This window comes from Cynara cardunculus (genome assembly GCF_001531365.2).
Source record: "Cynara cardunculus var. scolymus isolate 2C chromosome LG 12, CcrdV1, whole genome shotgun sequence".
Lineage (NCBI taxonomy): Eukaryota > Viridiplantae > Streptophyta > Magnoliopsida > Asterales > Asteraceae > Cynara > Cynara cardunculus.
This window is the reverse complement of record NC_037539.1, coordinates 11,427,040-11,445,736: the sequence shown is the minus strand read 5'-3', so window position 1 is coordinate 11,445,736 and position 18,697 is coordinate 11,427,040. Positions and strand designations below refer to the sequence as shown.

At 34.5% G+C, this 18,697-nt stretch overlaps 3 protein-coding genes across 3 annotated transcripts; 2 read left to right on the top strand and 1 right to left on the bottom strand.

Annotated features, from left to right (window-relative positions):
- The first annotated feature begins 616 nt into the window (after positions 1–616).
- LOC112522915 (30S ribosomal protein 2, chloroplastic) lies at positions 617–3,189 on the top strand. Its single transcript, XM_025132251.1, has 4 exons — positions 617–1,003; positions 1,901–2,002; positions 2,376–2,675; positions 2,964–3,189. Exons 1-4 carry the CDS (start codon positions 689–691, stop codon positions 3,000–3,002), a joined length of 756 nt encoding a protein of 251 aa, XP_024988019.1. The 5' UTR covers positions 617–688; the 3' UTR covers positions 3,003–3,189.
- Positions 3,190–5,246: 2,057 nt separating this feature from the next.
- On the top strand, positions 5,247–9,067 carry LOC112523941 (siroheme synthase). The gene is made up of 5 exons (XM_025133622.1): positions 5,247–5,947; positions 7,509–7,586; positions 7,691–7,760; positions 7,946–8,223; positions 8,355–9,067. The coding sequence occupies exons 1-5, from the start codon at positions 5,402–5,404 to the stop codon at positions 8,517–8,519; spliced, it is 1,137 nt and encodes a 378-aa protein (XP_024989390.1). The 5' UTR covers positions 5,247–5,401; the 3' UTR covers positions 8,520–9,067.
- A 2,337-nt stretch (positions 9,068–11,404) lies between these two features.
- On the bottom strand, positions 11,405–14,526 carry LOC112523252 (O-fucosyltransferase 20-like). Its single transcript, XM_025132776.1, has 5 exons — positions 13,828–14,526; positions 13,082–13,250; positions 12,651–12,740; positions 12,129–12,412; positions 11,405–12,001 (listed from the first exon to the last, which is right to left on the bottom strand). The coding sequence occupies exons 1-5, from the start codon at positions 14,433–14,435 to the stop codon at positions 11,506–11,508; spliced, it is 1,647 nt and encodes a 548-aa protein (XP_024988544.1). The 5' UTR covers positions 14,436–14,526; the 3' UTR covers positions 11,405–11,505.
- Between the last annotated feature and the right edge of the window lie 4,171 nt (positions 14,527–18,697).

Here is an 18,697-nt window from a genome sequence, read left to right as displayed (position 1 = left end):
ACAAAAACTTTTAAAAAGATTAATTTAATACTGATATTGATATTTTTTTTTTTAAATTTATGATTTTTTTAAATTTATATTTTATTCAAAAATAAAAACATTATCACTTTCTCAAAACCACATAAAACCAATGTTTACTTAAAAATCAAGATTACAAGTATATTATGCAAAATTACAACTTATTAAAGTTCGATGTTTGAATTCGTATAACTAATTGCGGATAAATATAATCAAATAGAGAATAAACATTTCATTTTAACTAAAATATAATTAGAATAATTATCGAATTATAACAAAATAAATAATTATTATCTTTATAAGAAAATTATATTATTAAAACAAATATAAATTACTTCGTTATTATAATATCAATTCAGATAAAGAATAAAATAAAATATTAAAATTAAGATGTATCTTACTGCATTGTGCAAGTACCATTTTAATTGTTATAAAAAAAAAACTAAAAATACAAATGTTATAATAATAAAATTCGTAAAAATAGATTGTTATTTTGCATAAGTTATTATTTTAGAGAAAAATGTGGGAAGAGGTTATAAAACTTTTTGTTTAAAATAAAAAATTCTATCCTCTACGTCTTTTCTTCATCTTCTGCTCAACTGGATAAACCCCTCGCCATTCTCAACATCTCTTCACCCAACACCAATTGCAAAAGCTAGGGTTCTTGAAAATGGCCACAATTTCATCCTCCATAATATCATCTACCAGCTACCTTCATCACCACTCAACCTCTAAATCCTTCAAAATTCAACAACCCAAATTCACCCCCACCCTTTCTCAAACCTCTCTCAGATTTACAATTTCAAACCCTAGACACCCTACCAGACTTCTTTCTGTTGCCGAGGAAGCGCCCGCCACCGCCGTGACGTACGACCCCTCGTCGGAAGCCGCCAGGCGACTCTATGTTGGTAACATCCCTCGCACAACCAACAATGATGAACTCCACAAGGTTTTTGAAGAACATGGTGCCATTGAGAAAGTTGAGGTATTTCATTTGTCGCTTTTTTGCAGAGATTGTTGAATGGATTATTAGAATTTGACTGTTGAAGCCAAATGCCTTATTAGACTTGAAATTTGAACATTGATACAGATTCAAGATAATTTAGCTACTGTATTAACTTCAACAGAAAATTCTGCTACAAGAATCTTGAATTTCAGAATATTGAGGACTAGAATGATAACTTTTAAGACTATTTCATGTTATAAATGATCCTTGTGATCTGTTTATATAAGGTGAGGCCAACCTTTTGGTAACCGTGTGTTTCCGTGCCAGCTTACCATGAATGGCATGGAGACATCAGGTGAACCGGTTTCGAACCGAGGGAAGATGGGATTTCGATGGGATTTCCGCTGCCCCTGAGCATTAACTAGAGCATCACAACCCAAGTAGTTAACCCATATTTGTTATCATTAAAGTGTTTTAAGTTTTTGAATCCCCAATTTATTCTTTGTAACCGGTTGAGTCACCGAAATGGTCTCTTTAGATTGCCCCAAATTCAATTGAAATGTTGAAAAAGCTCATGCCCTTTTTGGTTGCAAGGTCATGGGTAGTCACTTTAAAACCAAAAGAAATGACTCAATGAGCCTCCATATTCCACCTGTAGACCCAAAGGTGAGGTCTGGGGTAAGATGCATGCTGGCATGACCGCTGACGGAAGCGGTAAAGCAGTTGATTTCATGACGACCCTTGGGTTACTAAAAGGTGTGTAAAAGGAGAAAAAAAAGACTCAAACAATAACAATAAAACCAGAATGATTCGGGAAATCAAAAGTAAATGCCGGTTAAGAAAGGCTTACTTTGCCTATAAGACACTTTCGTCTTTCGAAACTTTGGTTTTCTACAACGCCAATTGAAAGGTGATAACTTTGTATAACTTTTGTAGGTAATGTATGATAAGTACTCGGGAAGGAGTAGACGATTCGGGTTTGTAACAATGAAGACCGTTGATGACGCAAATGCTGCTATCGAGAAGCTAAACGGCACGGTGAGGCTATATTTTATGGTTGTTTTCTTCGGTTCACCTTAAGAGAATCATCTAGTATTGTTCATTTCTTGCTTGCGAGTTGAAATTACATATTTGCCTAATATCCATCGATTATAGTCTACATGCTTCTTTTTTGGATCATTTAGGGGTATTTGGGACATTTCACTATCACGATAGATACATGAGATGTCAGGTCTGCATACATCTTGTTCTACTTTTGGGTGGGATTTATATTGTCAGTTTGATTTGGTTTGATGGATACGTCAACGGTTGTTTTTTATTTCGGAAAAAAAAATTCTGGTGGATCAGGACAAGAATGAATCCGGTAATCCAGGACGTACTGATCCTGTGTAATATAATTTTTTCGGGACAGGAAATTGGAGGGCGTAAAATCAAAGTAAATGTAACGGAGAAGCCCTTGAACGGGGTCGGCTTCTCAGTTCTCCAAGCGGAGGAAACCCCATTCGTTGACAGCCCTTACAAACTTTATGTGGGCAATCTTGCGAAAACAGTGACATCAGATTCACTCAAAACCTTCTTTTCCGAGAAAGGAAATGTTGTTGGTGCCAAAGTATCTCGAGTTCCCGGGACTTCTAAATCAAGCGGGTTCGGGTTTGTTTCATTCTCTTCAGAAGAGGAGGTGGAAGTCGCCATTTCATCTTTCAACGATGCTGTAAGTTCGTTTTCGTATCTCCATTGATTGTACCCTTATAGTATATGGAGACTCTACCAATAGATGCACAAGACCCGAGCCTTTCAAGCCCGATAAGCGAAAAAAGCTTCGGCCTTTTTGGGCCCGGATCAGACCTTGGGTGTGAAAATAGGCCCAAAAGACTTTTCTGGGCCGGGCAGTGAAAAAGGAAAAGTTGGCATGATCGGGCTTTTTCAGAGCGGGCTTGGGTTTTTTCGTGCATATGTAACTTTGTCTATATCACGCAGAACTTAATGGTTTTCGTTGCAGGTGCTTGAAGGACAGAAGATTCGCGTAAATAAAGCGTAGTATACAAGCGAAGAACTTTTCGACTTTTGTTGTTGTTAGATATGGGTTTTTGTGCGACTTTGAAATGGTAAAATTATTATTATTATTATTCGGGATTGTAGTCGATATTTTTTCTGATCGTTACTCATTTGTCTATGATTCTGCATCTATATATCAAAATCAGGTCATATCATACATTTTAAAAATGTAAAAAGTAAATCTTAATGTTGATGTATGTGATAAAAACGCAATCGGTTGCATTTGCTTATGTTGGCATGCAATTTGGTTGCATTTGACAAAACACCGTTAAATCAATAGTTATCTACCGACAATATTAAAGATGTTCTCGGTTCCTTCCGTTACCGTCGTATTCTTCTTAAAATACGTAAGTAAGTGTGTGTACGTATTCTTCTTAAAATTTAATCTACATTTCCCTTTTCGCTTTAGAGATCATGTAATGTTATCTCATTTGCACATAAAATTGATTACTGGTAGTTCCGATGGTTTCATACAGAACGGTCTCGAAAGATACCAATAAGGCTAGTGGTGGGTTTGAGATTGAACTCAAGACATACTGTAAAATGAAATTTAATTGTTTGGTAATTGTTCACAATAAAATTAGGGTGCTTAATGGTTAAATGAGACACAAGATACAAAATCATTAAGAGAGTTTTAGAACCATTAAGAGCCAGACTTTTTTTTTGTCAAACAATATTCATCTTTTAACAATTTAGAGTCTGTCTCTTAATGAAATTATAAAGAGGTAAACAAACAACATATAAACTATTAGTTAATCCATATTTTTAGAAATTCTGTATACTATCTTATCCTAAACTTTGTATATAATAATAATTTATTAGTTTTAATATATTTGATATTAATTAATTATCATAAAAATATAAATAAATTCGATGTTGAAAAATACATACAACCTATAAAAAAGAGATTTTTATAAGTAATTATCATTTTATGAGGATTTTTAATTGGGAAATTAATAAAAATAACAATTTTTTTTATTAACCTGGATATCCAACCAGCTATATGAGCCGACTAATATCAAGACAACCACCTGTTTTGCACGTAGCCCAAAGTCATCACATTTGAACCTCCGTGGTCACAAGGGGATTTTTGTTTCTCCTTGGATTTGAACATGAGACCTTCTAACACTTTTGATCTTTTGAGCCAAACTCAAACCAATCAGACACCACATTTATGGTTTTTATATATAAAAAAAAAGTTTACGAACCAAGTCATTTCTCTTCTAAAATATCAAAGTATCACTATCTTTGCAAATGGCATGTTCGTAATTTATGGAGAGATAAAAGTGTAATAAAAAGAGAGTTTCTGAACCAAGTCCGTAAGTGCAGTGACCAAATACACCTTCCCAAGTTGCGAAAGTACAACTTGCGGACCTATATCTATCTTACAGATTTATTCCTTATGCTTACGGACTTGTTCAGAAACCTTTTTTTATAGTTCGACTACTCTGTAAATTGTGGACCTACCACTTATAAAGGTAATAATATTTTAATAATTTTTTGAAAATGACTAAGAGATAAAATTATAAATAAAAATTGATTATTTTAATTAATTTATGAGTTCAACAATAATATGGAAAAATCTATACTATACTATAAAGTATTTGATAAAAATTCTTAAAAATCATTTTTTTTATGCACGAAATACTGTTTATTGATGCATATTATTTAAAATTTATGATTACAAGTAAAATGTGCATAAATACCACTTATTAAAGCTTCATATTTGAATTCGTGTAATTAACTGCAAATAAATATAATCWAATATTGGATAAACATCTCATTTTAAATATAAAAAATCTAAAATATAATTATGATAATCATTGAGTCCAACAGAATACTTTAGTTATTATTTTTATAAAAAATTATATTATTAAATCTAAATTAAATTTCTCTGTTATCAAACCAAAATTAAATTATAATTAAAAAATTAAATTAAGAAAATTACACAAAAACACAAAAAACTTTTAAAAAGGTTGATTTAATACTGATATCGGTACATTTTTTTTTAAAATTTTATAATATTTTTAAATTTATATTTTATTCAAAAACAAAAATATAATAATTTTCTCAAAAACATATAAAACCGTATTATATCAACATAAAAAATAAAAAAAACAAAATACAAAAATAAAAAACGTATGTATTACAAAGAAATGTATTACCATGCCACCAACCACTCTATAAAAACTCCTTGTCAAAACACAGCCGCCTCTCTCGCAACCCAAAAGCTACTCCCTTTCTTTCCATATGCCGTTTGCCCTCTCATTTTGCCCAAAAGCTTCATGAATTCAATCACAATTTCTCTTCTATACAAACTACATATAATCCGCTACACTTGATGCATCTTCTCGCCATCTCTGTTCAATTTTCTCCACTCCCATGGCTCTCCTCACTAAACTCCCTTCATCTTCATTATCATCATCATCATCTGCAATAACCCAATTCCAAAACCCCCAAATCTCCACTCTGAAACCCTTCAATTCCATACATTTTACAAAAACATCATGTTCCGCCTCTTCACCTTTCACTGAAAAGCATTCAATCGAAAGATACCAAAGGGACAAATGGGTGTTCAGGAACCAATTAGATCCAACCCCATCTGAAAACCTCCCCAATTTCTCGACTAGAGATTACGAGATTGCTCTTCAGCTTCCAGAGCTGAAGAATTTGCTTCAGGTTTTGAGAGAGAAGAGAGAGGAAGGTGGGGATGAGGAGAGACGAAAAGGGGCCCCAGGGAATGTGTTCTTGGTGGGTACAGGTCCTGGTGATCCAGATTTATTGACATTGAAAGCTTTGAAGGTGATTCAGAATGCTGATTTGGTGTTGTATGATAGATTGGTGTCTAATGATATAATGGATTTGGTGGGTCCTCATGCTAAACTTCTTTATGTTGGCAAAACTGCTGGCTACCATAGTAGAACCCAGGTTAGTCGTCTGTTCTTGCTCTATATGATATACATATACTAGTTGTGTAACCGTGCAATGCAATGACAGATATAATTCAAATGAATGCAAAGTATAAATACGAATTTACCGAACAAAACACATAGTTGTATTTATCTTATGTAGAGTGAGAACTTGCAGAATGCATTGGATTAGGGTTGGGTTTTGCTATAAAAGTTTGGTGGACAAAAAGGGTTGAGAGATTACCCTTTCATAAGTTTGAATGAAATGTATTCGTGATTGGTTTCAATGATGAATTACTTGCAATATGATTCACAATTGATAAGTGTTCTTATATGAACATTGTGGCCAGTAAGCTTTCCGAAAAGCTTGGCAACAAGCACCATTGTGGCCAATAAGTCTTCTTAACCACGGGTCATTCCAACAGCTTGAAAAAGAATCAATAGTTTGTCTACTGAAGGTTAATCTTAATCCCAAGATTCCAAAGCACTCTCAAGTTGTGGCATTGAAATCGATATGGGTCTGCTACAGATATAAACATGGTTCTAAACGCCTTGTTTGCATATATAGCAGGAGGGTACCTCCCTGTTATAGTTTATATAAGAAATCAGAAACTATAACGTTCCATAGTACAAGAGTTGGCAATTGAAGAAAGTATACGACACCTAAATGTCCGTTTAGAAAGAAACACAGAGATGCAAACTAAAAAAAGATGAAAACATTTGGTGGCGGCCTAACGTCCGTGTCTAACCACTGAATAAAGTAAAACATACAAATGGTTTCCCATTCTTACATTTGCTAAAAAATAATGTGCATGGTGTGATGCATTTTCAATAAGTAATTTTTACATACTCGAGTATGCGTTACAAATTTGGGATGATGTTGCATGTAATACATCAAGCATAAATTCATACCCAAGTTCACTTAGATTTTTTGTTGCACTTTATTTTTCTTGTTTTCAACCGATGTTCATGTGAAAGCAAGATAAAGCATCGGTCTTTGCCTTTCAAGTTGTTGGTTAAGTTGGAGCGTGGATTAAACATAAGCCACAATTAAACATTTAAACTTACTGATGCAATATATGTGCAAAAACAAGCATTTACCATGGAGTTGATGTTGCATAACGTGAGAATACCGTTTAACATTCATCAGCTTCTCTACATAACAGAATCATGCTTCGAAACCTGCAAAAATGGCATGGTTTAGTTTAAGTAAATGGTTGAGGTTTAAACCTGTAGCTGTATATAGGGGAGCTTCTCAATTGTAAGACACAATGGAATATACTTGCTTAATAGAATCAAAATTCTCTTACGGATCCAACATAGATTCTTCTAAAGGTTAATGAAACAATAGGGGATTTTCATGCATATTCATAATGAATATCGTATATTTTCATCATGAATATCATGTATTATCATAAGGAATAATTTGCATCTTGAATATCTTTCACGACATTAATCATGAATAAAACATGAATAGTTGGTTCCTCGGTTTTCAAAACATTTACAGTTCTTCATTTGAACCTTCTCCTAGTCAAGATGTGTTCTTGTTTCCTAATCGTGTTTGAATAATGTTCATACAGGAAGAGATTCATGAGTTGCTTTTGAGTTTTGCTGAAGTTGGCGCAAATGTTGTGAGACTCAAAGGAGGGGATCCATTGGTGAGCTTTTCATTTTCAAATATTGGAATACAAACAACAACTAATGTTTAGAAATCGATTCGTTGGATGCTAATTTCTGAAATGGATTGGGTTCTCTATTATAGGTGTTTGGAAGAGGTGGGGAGGAGATGGATTTTCTCCAACAAAAAGGCATTCAAGTGAAAGTTATTCCAGGTAATTGATAAGAACATACTTTGACTTCGAATGTCAAACATACGACTTACGGCTATCGTATTGTCATGTAATGTAGGAATTATATGTTTGGTACCGAAGGGGAAGGGTATGTTAGACATTTCACTAATAGTGATCGACTTGTATCTTATATGGATATATTTTCAACCATGGAAACGGTTTTGTAGGTATAACTGCGGCCTCTGGAATAGCAGCAGAGTTGGGTGTTCCACTTACACACCGGGGAGTAGCAAACAGTGTCCGGTTTCTAACCGGCCACTCGAGAAAAGGAGGAGCAGATCCTCTTTTTGTAGCAGAAAACGCAGCTGATCCTGATTCGACGTTAGTCGTTTATATGGGATTATCTACTTTCCCATCGCTCGTCTTAAAGTTAATCCACCATGGTTTACCACCCGACACACCAGCAGCCGCCGTTGAGCGTGGCACCACACCACAACAACGCGTTGTAAGCATATCTACACAACTTCTATAGTAAATTCCGAGAAAAATAGCTCGTTTGACCAAAAAGGTCCAAACTTGTTTCTAATTTCCGTATGGAGGTTATATCTGGTGATGATTTATTGCAAAATTATGCAGGTTTTGGCAGAGCTGAAGGATCTTGCTGATAAAATTGCATCAGAACAATTCATATCTCCGACTCTGATCTTCATCGGAAAAGTTGTAGCTCTTTCACCGCTATGGCCGCAATATTGTTCCAAAGAGACTTCCGAGTTGATCCAAATGGCAGATATGGGTTCATGAGAACAACAACAACAGCCGGTCAGTTTTCTCGACTTTTAAGTGGCAAAAGAACCAGAGATTGTGGAACAGTGGTTGCTTATGGATTGCTATTCGTGAGTCAGATTTCTGTGCACAAAGGCTATAGAGCGAAAGATGTGCAAAACTTGAGTCAAAAATTTTGTTCGGATGTTACTTTTGGGTTTTTTCGACTTCTAGATTTATGATCAACTAGTGGTTTATTTGGGATTCTGGTTACATGATTTGGGTTGTCCCAAAGATTGTAGTTTGTTTGCTGATATCCGATGGTTCTTGGTCAACTGATTTGTGGAAGAGGTCGAACAAACGAGTGTCATCCAGAGACCGATCCCGAGCCTGGGCTAAGACGAGGCCTTAAAATCGCGGTTCTTCGAGGTTCGGTTTGGCTCGGCTCGTTGGTCCTTTTTCGGTCCTATATTTTATAGGAAGTCTAGTTAACTATGACCCATTTTGGCCAGTTTAAAGGTGGTTACAAATTCATGAATTTCTGATATTTTATTTTCTTAACTTGTTTCTTTGTTATGTAATGTTTACGATATACATATAATTTTTTAATAAAATTGAAAATTAGATGTGCTAATGGTTTCCTTCTCACACAAAGCTCATTTTTTACATTATCAATATATGAATTTAGGGAAAATCATCAAAATATCAAAATATACCCGATATATTAACAAAATTGTCAAAAAGACCATCCGGATCTCTCCCGGGGGCGATCCATGACTTTGGGGGGCGATCCCCTTCTTTTTGACTAAAAAAGTACAAAAAATAATTTAAAAAATCATTTGTAGGTCCCACATGCATCCCTTTAGGTAGTGTTTGGTACGCAGACTAGACTGGACATGACGGGACAGGACGGGACGGGACTGGACTAATTGTCTGTCCCATGTTTGGTACGACTAGGACAGGATAGGACAAAACTGTTAAAATGACCATATTACCCCTAAATGCTGTAGGGTTTACCACTAGGGCATGCTTATACTTATCTGATCATTTCAGACATGTCTATTAGCTAAAAATTGAGTTGCATTAAAACCAAATGCAACTTATGACAGAAATGTTGTACCAGGAAATGAAGACAGGAAGCTTATGCTTATGCTTCATCTACCCAAACTGAGTTGTATTAGAACCAAATTTATCTTACATTTTATTATAACAAAAACATAATACCAGGAAATTTGTGTTATTAAGCCATTTGGTGAAGAAACAATTGCAGAGGAGGCGATAAACAGAAACAAAGCAAAATCGTGCGTAGCAAAAAAACGAGAGGGAGAAATCGAGAAATCAAACCGATTGCAGAGGAGGCGATGGAGGCCGGTGGAAAAAGCCGATGTGGAAGAGGCGATGTGGAGGAGGATATGAAGAGGTTGTGGAAGAGACGATGACGAAGAGACGATGACGAAGGGACGATGATGGAAGAGACGATGTGAAGAGGGGCTGTGCTAATTAGGTTTTCCAATTTGAAACAAGGGTAACATAGTCAAATCATATTTAGTCCCATGTTGTTCCACCTTTTTTGGTGGAACAAAAACCATCAAGTTTTGTTTCATGAAATTTAAAAATAGTCTCATCTTGTCTCATGTATTTTTTGTCCATGACATGCCAAACATGGGACTATTTTTTTTCCGTCCCGTCCCACGTAGTCTGCATACCAAACGCACCCTTAGGGTACAACACCACCTCATTTTTGGTGGGTCCCACATTCATGAATTTGTAATTTTTATTTTTATTTTTTTGAGGTGTTTTTAATAAAAAAGTGACAATATTTAAATTGTTTTTTTTATCTTTTAGGACCAAATTTCATGGTTATAGGTTTAAAATTAAAATCATGATAATTGTGGACACGTTAAAAATTATTTTTATCTGATTTGGGGGACGTAAATAAGACATTATATCTGATTTACGAAGTTTGACCGCTATTTCGTCTTTTAGTGTTTTTGATTTGACGACGATTTGACAATTAAGGGGTGTTTTTAATAAAAATGAAACGACATTTAAACTGTTTTTTTTTTTTCGTTTCTAAGATAAAATTTCATGGTTTTAGGTTATAAAATAAAACCATGATAATTGTGGTCACGAAAAAATTATTTATATCTGATTTTTGGGGGAAAAAATTAGATATTATATCTGATTTACGTAGTTTGACCGCTATTTCGTCTTTTAGTGTTTATGATTTGACGTCGATTTGACCGCTATTTTTCTTATAAGAAAAATATAACAACATTCGTTGCTTAGTTTATGCGTTTAAATTTTTTTGGTAAAAATTAAAAATCTTCACGTACAATCATATTTTTATAAGGTTTACGGGTTGTTAGAGTAGAAGTAATATTATTTTATATAATAAAACCATGACATTTGGTCTTTAAAAGGTATAAAAACAATTTAAATATAGTCTCTTATTTACAACACTCCTTAATCGATATTAAAAAAACAAAAAAAAACATACTTTTATTGGATGTGGGACCCACCAAAATTATTTTTTATATTATTTTTAGTATTTTTTGGTCAAGACAAGGGGGATCGCCCCCATGGTCATGGATCTTCCCCTTTGGAGATCCGGGTGGTCGTTTTGACAATTTTGCTAAAAAATGATTATTTCGTTAATATATCGGATATATTTTGGTTATTTTGATGATTTTCCCATGAATTTATTCGATTTTAACATTAAAAATCTACATCAAAACTCACTTTTTACATCTAAATGTACGAATTTATTCGATTTTAACATTAAAAAAGGGATGTAAATAACAATAGGATTGTAATCCAATGTTGCCTGCCACCCAGGTTTCCTACAGCCAGAAGGATGGGACTGGTTCTGGATCAATGGGACCAGATTCGTACGACTCATTTGCTTGGTTGAAAAGGATTAATTGTTGAAGCTCTGTGAATATATCCGTATATATTAGTGTATGATTTATTTACATCTTACCAATCTACTATATATATGTATAATTAACCAAACAATTCAAATTCAAGACGATAAACGGTCCGAAGTATCGTTACGCATACACTCGGGGATTGGAAATTTTGTCACATCCCGTCCTGCTTTGCTCGTTCTGAGCTCCGGTTGTCCCATGGAATCGCGGTGCAACCCCAATATGATCTTATTGAATTCAGATTCATCAAGAGAAGTGTTAAGGAAGTACGATAACATTTGTCGCTTGTTGGGCGTAATTGTCTTTTTGTGTCCGGCATATGCGCGATGCCCTTGGATCGCGTGACCCATGTTCCCACCATGGGACGCCATGAACACATCGCTGTTTTCGGATACAATGTAGTCGATGGCAGCCATGATCGATGCTTTCTTTGCAAACGGCTCTAGCTCTTCGGCTAACCCAAGGTCTTCTTTGTTGTAGAAATGAGGAAATTCCGTCACTAATGGTAACAACGTATCTGGACCCCCTAACGGATTTCCGCCTGCCCAAAAGATCCTCCCGTTTCTTGGCACTCCGAGAGCTTTTAAGAGCCTATAAGTTCATATCACCAGTAAGGATTAGATGGATGCCGTCAATTAGACATTTTTGGCGAAAACCGATTTTGTTGTAGTAATTTAAATTAGGATAATTGTGGTTTACAACATCAAAAAAAGCTTACCGAGCAACCTCCACGGCGTTTAACGGGCAAAGACCCGCAAGTTTTCGGTCATGGTACGTCATATTTGATCTCGAAGTTAAGAGCTCGGGACGATACTTTCGTTCGTTGTGGATTATTTCATCGTACTCCCGGGTTAAGCCCGGAAGACAACCAGTTCTCACCCATACATCTTTCTCCATTCGAAGATGAAGCGCAAGATAAGGCCCTTTGCTTCTCATTCTCTCGGTGAGCTTGTTTCCGAGTTCACGAATCGGTGGTGCAAACCGCAATGCGTGAAATGCAACCTAAACGAGTTTATAACGTTCGTTAGATTCATAAGTTCAATCTCTTTTCCTGAAACAAAGAAACGAGCTAATAGGAACGCCCAACGCGCCAATCATACTTGCAATCGGATTATAATATAACTAAAGAAAAGTAGAAAAAAGCCCGTGAAGCTTATTGAAAAGTTCCAATAATCCAATTAGTTTATAAAACAATTAGAAAAAGCGCCCGTGTAACTTAATGAAAAAGCTCTAACGATACCTTGCATCGAAGCTTTTGGAGATCAGAAGGAAGATCCTTGGAAAGCCTCGAGTCTAAACCACGCAACAACAAAACGCCTTCTCGTTTCATCTGTATCAACAAACGAAAACATCCAGAATTGTAAAATCAATTTGCCGTGTCAACGGACGGCTCGTAGATTACTAAATGCAACAAAGTTTGATTCTTTTTGGACAAAACTTGAATCTTGTAATCATCCATGTTAACTTATTGACTTGGTAAACAACCTTAAACAAACCAAACAGACAGAGAACACATCTGTGAACATGGGAAAGATTCAAACCATAACCATACACATTTTGAGTTAACTGCGAGAACCAGTATATGCATATCAATGCATATATATATATATGAAATTTTCTGCTAGTGAACATTATGAATCTTGAATCGGATAATATATGTTCGATGATTACCCTTTTGAGGTAACGGGCTCGAATCCATTGAGGAGAAACATGAAGTGGAGTGTGTTTCTCTTCGACTGGCCTCGACATCAAATGGTTAGATGGCAACGATGAAATGATTCTAACATCATCTGCTAGAGCTTCCTTGAAGTGATCCACATCAAATATATCAGAAAACTCACTGCAGAAACAAATCAAAGATTAAAAAAGATTCTCAAATGGCTACATTTCGGCAGAAATCGATCAATCGATATAAGAACACAATTCGGGAACTGGGTTCCTAAACACAAGAATCTTGAAAAACCTATAAGATCAACAACAAGGTGTTTCAAGATTATAAGAGAAATCAAACCATATGGAAGACCAATCTTGTGATTAACTCAAAAGGGTGTTTCAAAAGGCAAACGTTGGTGCACCAGGGCTCATATTTTGCAGAGTTTTTATCAGAACTGGAAGTTGAAAAGGAATACAGTTACTAAAGATGAAATCACAAACCCATGCCCCCGGTATACAGTAAGTTCGAATGCTAGGCTCAGATGTGGTTCTAGGGGCGGGTTCAATGTGGGACCCGTCGTTGGTAATCAGCTAAAATAACAAAACCAATGAGGGAGCAATCTTGTCATTAAGATATCTCAAAAGGGCTTAACAAGATTGGAATTTTAAGAGGATTTGTGTGATTTTTTTGCAAAAAAAAACTGTTTTGTTTACATCAAATAAGAGGTGTTCATAAAACAAGCAAGTAAAAGCTGAATGAATACCTTTCATCTCCCCAAATAACATTAACTTGTAAGATTGGTACAACAAGAGCAGCACCAAGGATTCTAGCAATCACAACAGCATCAACAATCTGGTTTCTCTGTTGATTTATGCCACCAGAAACCACCACCACCAAATACTTTGTTCTGTCTTTTAAAATCTCAACACTTGATTTCATATACTCTCGACTGAAATCCAAACAAGGCCTATACCCAAACCCATCAGGCTGCTTCCAAAACCCATTGATTTCTTCATCTCTTTCTTCAGTTTTTAGCTGAGAATTAGAAACCCCATTTGAGATTAAGCTTGAAGTGTCCTTTTGGGGGATAATCCCACACGGGTTTGGTGAAAAAGGGTCAAAATTATACCACATCTTCAACATAAGCAAGAACCCACACAAGAAAAGGAACAAAAACCATGTCGTAGGGTTCTTGATCAGGACCTTTGACCTTGCAAAGGCACCAGTCTTTGAAGCAGCTGCTGCTTTCTTGGGTGAAAGAAGGAGAGATTGAAGTGAGTTAGATGAGAGAGAGTTTATGATCTCAGAAGGCACCGATATGTAACATTGATGATGGTGTTTCTTGTGGTTGACACTCTTTGAAATCGCCATTGAAAGATAGGAAGAGAGAGCAAAACAACCCTAAATGAGAGATCAAAAACAGGCTTTTTGTTGGTTTTGTGTACGGATTCTGTTCTTGTTTCTTTGGGTCATGATGTTTTACAGAGAAAGAGGAAGGAGAGGTATGGAGACCTTAAGAATCTCCATTTGGAAATGAAGAAATGAGTGAGAAATGTGTGAAGTTTATAAATTTGTGTCAGAGATTTATATATGGATGGGTCTGAAGTTGGAGAGGGGTTGGGGGCGGGAGGGTGGGGTTGGGGGGATGGTGTTATTTTAGTGTAGGCAGTTTGAATCTTTTGTGGAGACTTATTTTATGCCTTCAATCCGTTGGGTGGTTTTTGAATCATGAAATAATTTACCTTTTGGTTTTCTCGTAAAAAGAAAGAATCCCTTCGTGCTAACAAAAATAACACATGGTATAAGTTATCAATATATATTATTCTTTTTTTTTATGTTTCTAATATATTTTTGACATCTTTCATTCATGCTTTCATTTTCTTATACTTCTATGTCTTTTTTCCATCCCCCAATATGAGATTCAAAATTAAATTCACCATGAGTTATTAAAAGTTTTCTCATTCAATTGCTCTAGAACTTTCAGTCTCGCTCTTGATCTTTTGATTCCTTCTTCTTGGTGTAAATCGAACACATTTGTGGAGTCGTTTAAATATGTTGGATTTTAAACTGTCATACAATTTTTTTCATTGATAGACTGTAACTGGAATCATAACTCTTATTTATTCAAATTATATTAATATATAAAGACCAAGTGTAACTTATATTATCGTTAAATCTTCTCTAATAAAACAAATGGAACTTCAAAATCGTTAAAATTCACGGCTCCCGTCGCATTGCGCGGGTACACAACTAGTTGTTTTATAATTAGAATTATACTCGTGTAATACGATGCAATATCTTTATTTCAAAGCTGAGAATCCAAAAAAAAAAAAAAACACTAAATCGTGATTTATGTTTTGTTTCTGGTTTATATAATGGTTTTTGTGTGATTCTTGAAATATCGAGGTATCAATTTAGTTTTCGGTTGATTATCAATTCGATGACGTATTTGTTGTATTAACATGGCTCGATACTTATCCAGTATCTAAACTTTATTATCAGTTAGTTTTATTGAATTAAAAAATATAATAATAAGTTGTAAATATTATATAATATAATAAAAATAATAAAATGAACATATTCACGTTTAAAAATATACCTATTGTCAAAAAATTTGAAAACCAAGTGAAAATTTATGACTTCTCATGAATATGCTACTACATGCATACACGAGTTGTAGTTAAAAGAATTTGATGTTTGTTCGATAAATCAGTAAATTTTGTCAACCTGTAGATCTTGAAAAGGTAATAAATTAAAAGATACACATTGATCTGAGCGAGTTAAAAGTTGTGATCTTATATAAATGTTACTGAATGCACATACAAGTATTCACACGACAAACAAAAGTTAATGGCTCTGACAAAACGCCATATTTGTAATAAAATTGAAATCATAACTGATATGCAAGAAACGAATATAGATGTTATCCAATAATCTATACTATTACAAAGCGTCGGTAAAAGCTATTAAAATAACTTAGAGTAAATTACACTTTTGGTCCTTATAATTGTCATCTATTATCAGCCATCGTTCATCTTTTAAACTAATTATAATTTTAATCACCGTGATTATCATTTTGTTTCACTTTTGATCTCTCAAACTAACTCCTGCTAAAAAGGTCCTTCAGTTTAGGGACATTTCGGTCCTTTTATAATTTTCAATTAAAAAATTAAATAAATATTTATACTATATTATAAAATATTTGACAAAAACTCTTAAAAATCATTTTTTATGCACAAAGTACTGTTTATTAATGCATAGTACTTAAAATTCAAGATTACAAGTAAATTGTGCATAAATACAACTTATTAAAATACTATGTTTTAATTCGTGTAACTAATACAAATAAACATAATATAATATTAGATAACCATCTCATTTTAAATATAAAATATCTAAAATAAAATTAGAATAAATATTGAGTTCTAACAAAATACATAATTATTATCTTTATAAAAAAATTATATTATTAAACCTAAATTAAATTATAATAAAAAAATTAAATTACAAAAAAGATAGAAATTTTAAATAGTTAGTTTGGTACTAATATCAATATTTTTTTTTTCAAATTCTTATGATATCTTCATATTTATATCTTATGCAAAAATAAAAATATTATCATTTTCTTAAAACCACGTAAAACTATATTATAACATCGAAGAAAAAAACGAAACATTAAAATCGAGATATATCTTACTGCATTATGCAAATTCCCTTATGGTAATACTGATATACACACACAAACCCATCTAGATTGTCTTCTTCGACAAGAATAATCACCTGTTAATGGCATCCAAACCCGATGTCCAACACTTATTCCGAAATATTTTATCCGGTGTACCTAGATCTCAGATTTCAAAGCAACCACATTCACAATCAAAACCCTAATAGAAACCCTAACTCAAAAATCGGCTATTAAGCTAAGCTCTTTCCCACCACAACGATAATGACAACCATGAGACTGTCATCGCCGACGATTCAATTTACATCTAAGACAATCATCGATTCAAAGGAGAGTAATAGTCTGTGTTCGTAGGTGGTGTAAAGAACGAAGAAAATGGTCGATCTGCTAGGGATTCGATGATCTGTGACGAGTATGGAGAGTGGTCCCTGATTTTTGGTCCTCTATTGTCGATCTACTGCCATTGTCGTTCTTCCTCTTCTCACCAACCCTCCTTCCTTTTCTCCATGCCAGGATTCACCATCATCTCTTCCCTCTTTCTCTCTTCATCATCACACCACAATACCCACTTCATAGGAAACACCCTCCCACCCTAGAGAACCAACGATTCGAATATGGGTTCTATTTTGGTCACTGGTTCGAATGTGATTTTGCCAAATATGAGATTACTAGGTTTGATTTTGGCCAAATTTGGGATGCTCTCTGCTCGATCCATTCTTCCCGGTGAAGTTGGCCGGGAGAAGACGATGGAGAAAAGTTGGTGGTGGTCCCGCTCGGTTGTGTGTATAATATAATAATATTTGTTTAATTTTTAACTGAAAATCAAAGAAATGATAAAAAGACCTAGATGCCCTTTAGGACAGGACCGGACGGTATGAGACGGAACATGATTAATTGTCTGTCTTATGTATGGTACGACTAGGATAAGACATGACAAAACTATTAAAATGATCATATTACCCCTAAATATTGTTTAATGTTATTTTATATCATATAATGATCGTAAAATGACAACAAATCAACCAAAATATTGTCATTTTAATTTTAGTCTCATATTAATCCACCTTTTTGGTAGAACAAGAAATATCAAGATTTGTTCCATTAAAATTAAAAATAGTCCCATGGGACTATTTTTTTTGTCTCGTCATTTCCTATGTAGTCTGCATACCAAACACACCCTTAAGTTAATGGCCTTTTTTAATAGAAGTTAGTTAGAAGTATCAAAAGCGAAACAAAATGACAACTACATTGACCAAAAGCGAAACAAAATGACAACCACACTGACCAAAATCGTAATTAATTCAAAAGAACAACAAAAGTTGATATTGGATGGTAACAATAGGGACCAAAAGTGTAATTTACTCAAGAACTTTATCAATCGTTAGTACTTGCTCAATTCTTTTTCAAAATTCAAGTTTACAACTTACCGGTGAATGTACACAACTTTTTAAACTTCCACGTTTGAAATTTGGAACTACATAAAATAAACTGATAAACGTTTTTAAATACATTATAAACGTTGAGCCCTGCTAATACAGTTGAATACTTTATAAAATTTTCAGATATTCTATTATAAAACTTGTTTTACTTTTTAAAGCTAAAAAAGCAGTTATGAACATTCGCTTACAAGATGATGCAAATACGAGGAGAGGATGCCATGGTAAGCTATAACTTGCGTTCGAGAAACGGTAGCAACAATTGCAACAACTCAATAGAAAGAAGACAACACCTAATTCGAAACTATTATGCAGCTTTGTTTGTACCTCTTGCAATCAAAACCGTCTTATACCGTCCAATTTGTTGAGAGGGAAGTAAGCATTGTCGCTCACGCCTTTGCAAGAAAAATCATTATTCTATGCATCACCAAACTATCAGGAAGTAACAACTTGGACTGTGGTGTATTGGTTAAGGCCCACGAGGATGTCGTGAAAATCTGATATTCCACGAGTTC

Excerpts from the sequence above, each read along its gene's own strand:
- LOC112522915 (XM_025132251.1), top strand. The coding sequence starts at position 689 with ATGGCCACAATTTCATCCTCCATAATATCATCTACCAGCTACCTTCAT. Across the intron at positions 2,003-2,375 it reads TCGAGAAGCTAAACGGCACG|GAAATTGGAGGGCGTAAAAT; the intron begins GTGAGGCTATAT and ends TTTTCGGGACAG. Across the intron at positions 2,676-2,963 it reads TTTCATCTTTCAACGATGCT|GTGCTTGAAGGACAGAAGAT; the intron begins GTAAGTTCGTTT and ends TTTTCGTTGCAG.
- LOC112523941 (XM_025133622.1), top strand. The coding sequence starts at position 5,402 with ATGGCTCTCCTCACTAAACTCCCTTCATCTTCATTATCATCATCATCA. Across the intron at positions 5,948-7,508 it reads GCTACCATAGTAGAACCCAG|GAAGAGATTCATGAGTTGCT; the intron begins GTTAGTCGTCTG and ends ATGTTCATACAG. Across the intron at positions 7,761-7,945 it reads TCAAGTGAAAGTTATTCCAG|GTATAACTGCGGCCTCTGGA; the intron begins GTAATTGATAAG and ends ACGGTTTTGTAG.
- LOC112523252 (XM_025132776.1), bottom strand. The coding sequence starts at position 14,435 with ATGGCGATTTCAAAGAGTGTCAACCACAAGAAACACCATCATCAATGT. Across the intron at positions 12,741-13,081 it reads GAGCCCGTTACCTCAAAAGG|ATGAAACGAGAAGGCGTTTT; the intron begins GTAATCATCGAA and ends TTGTTGATACAG. Across the intron at positions 12,413-12,650 it reads TCCAAAAGCTTCGATGCAAG|GTTGCATTTCACGCATTGCG; the intron begins GTATCGTTAGAG and ends AAACTCGTTTAG.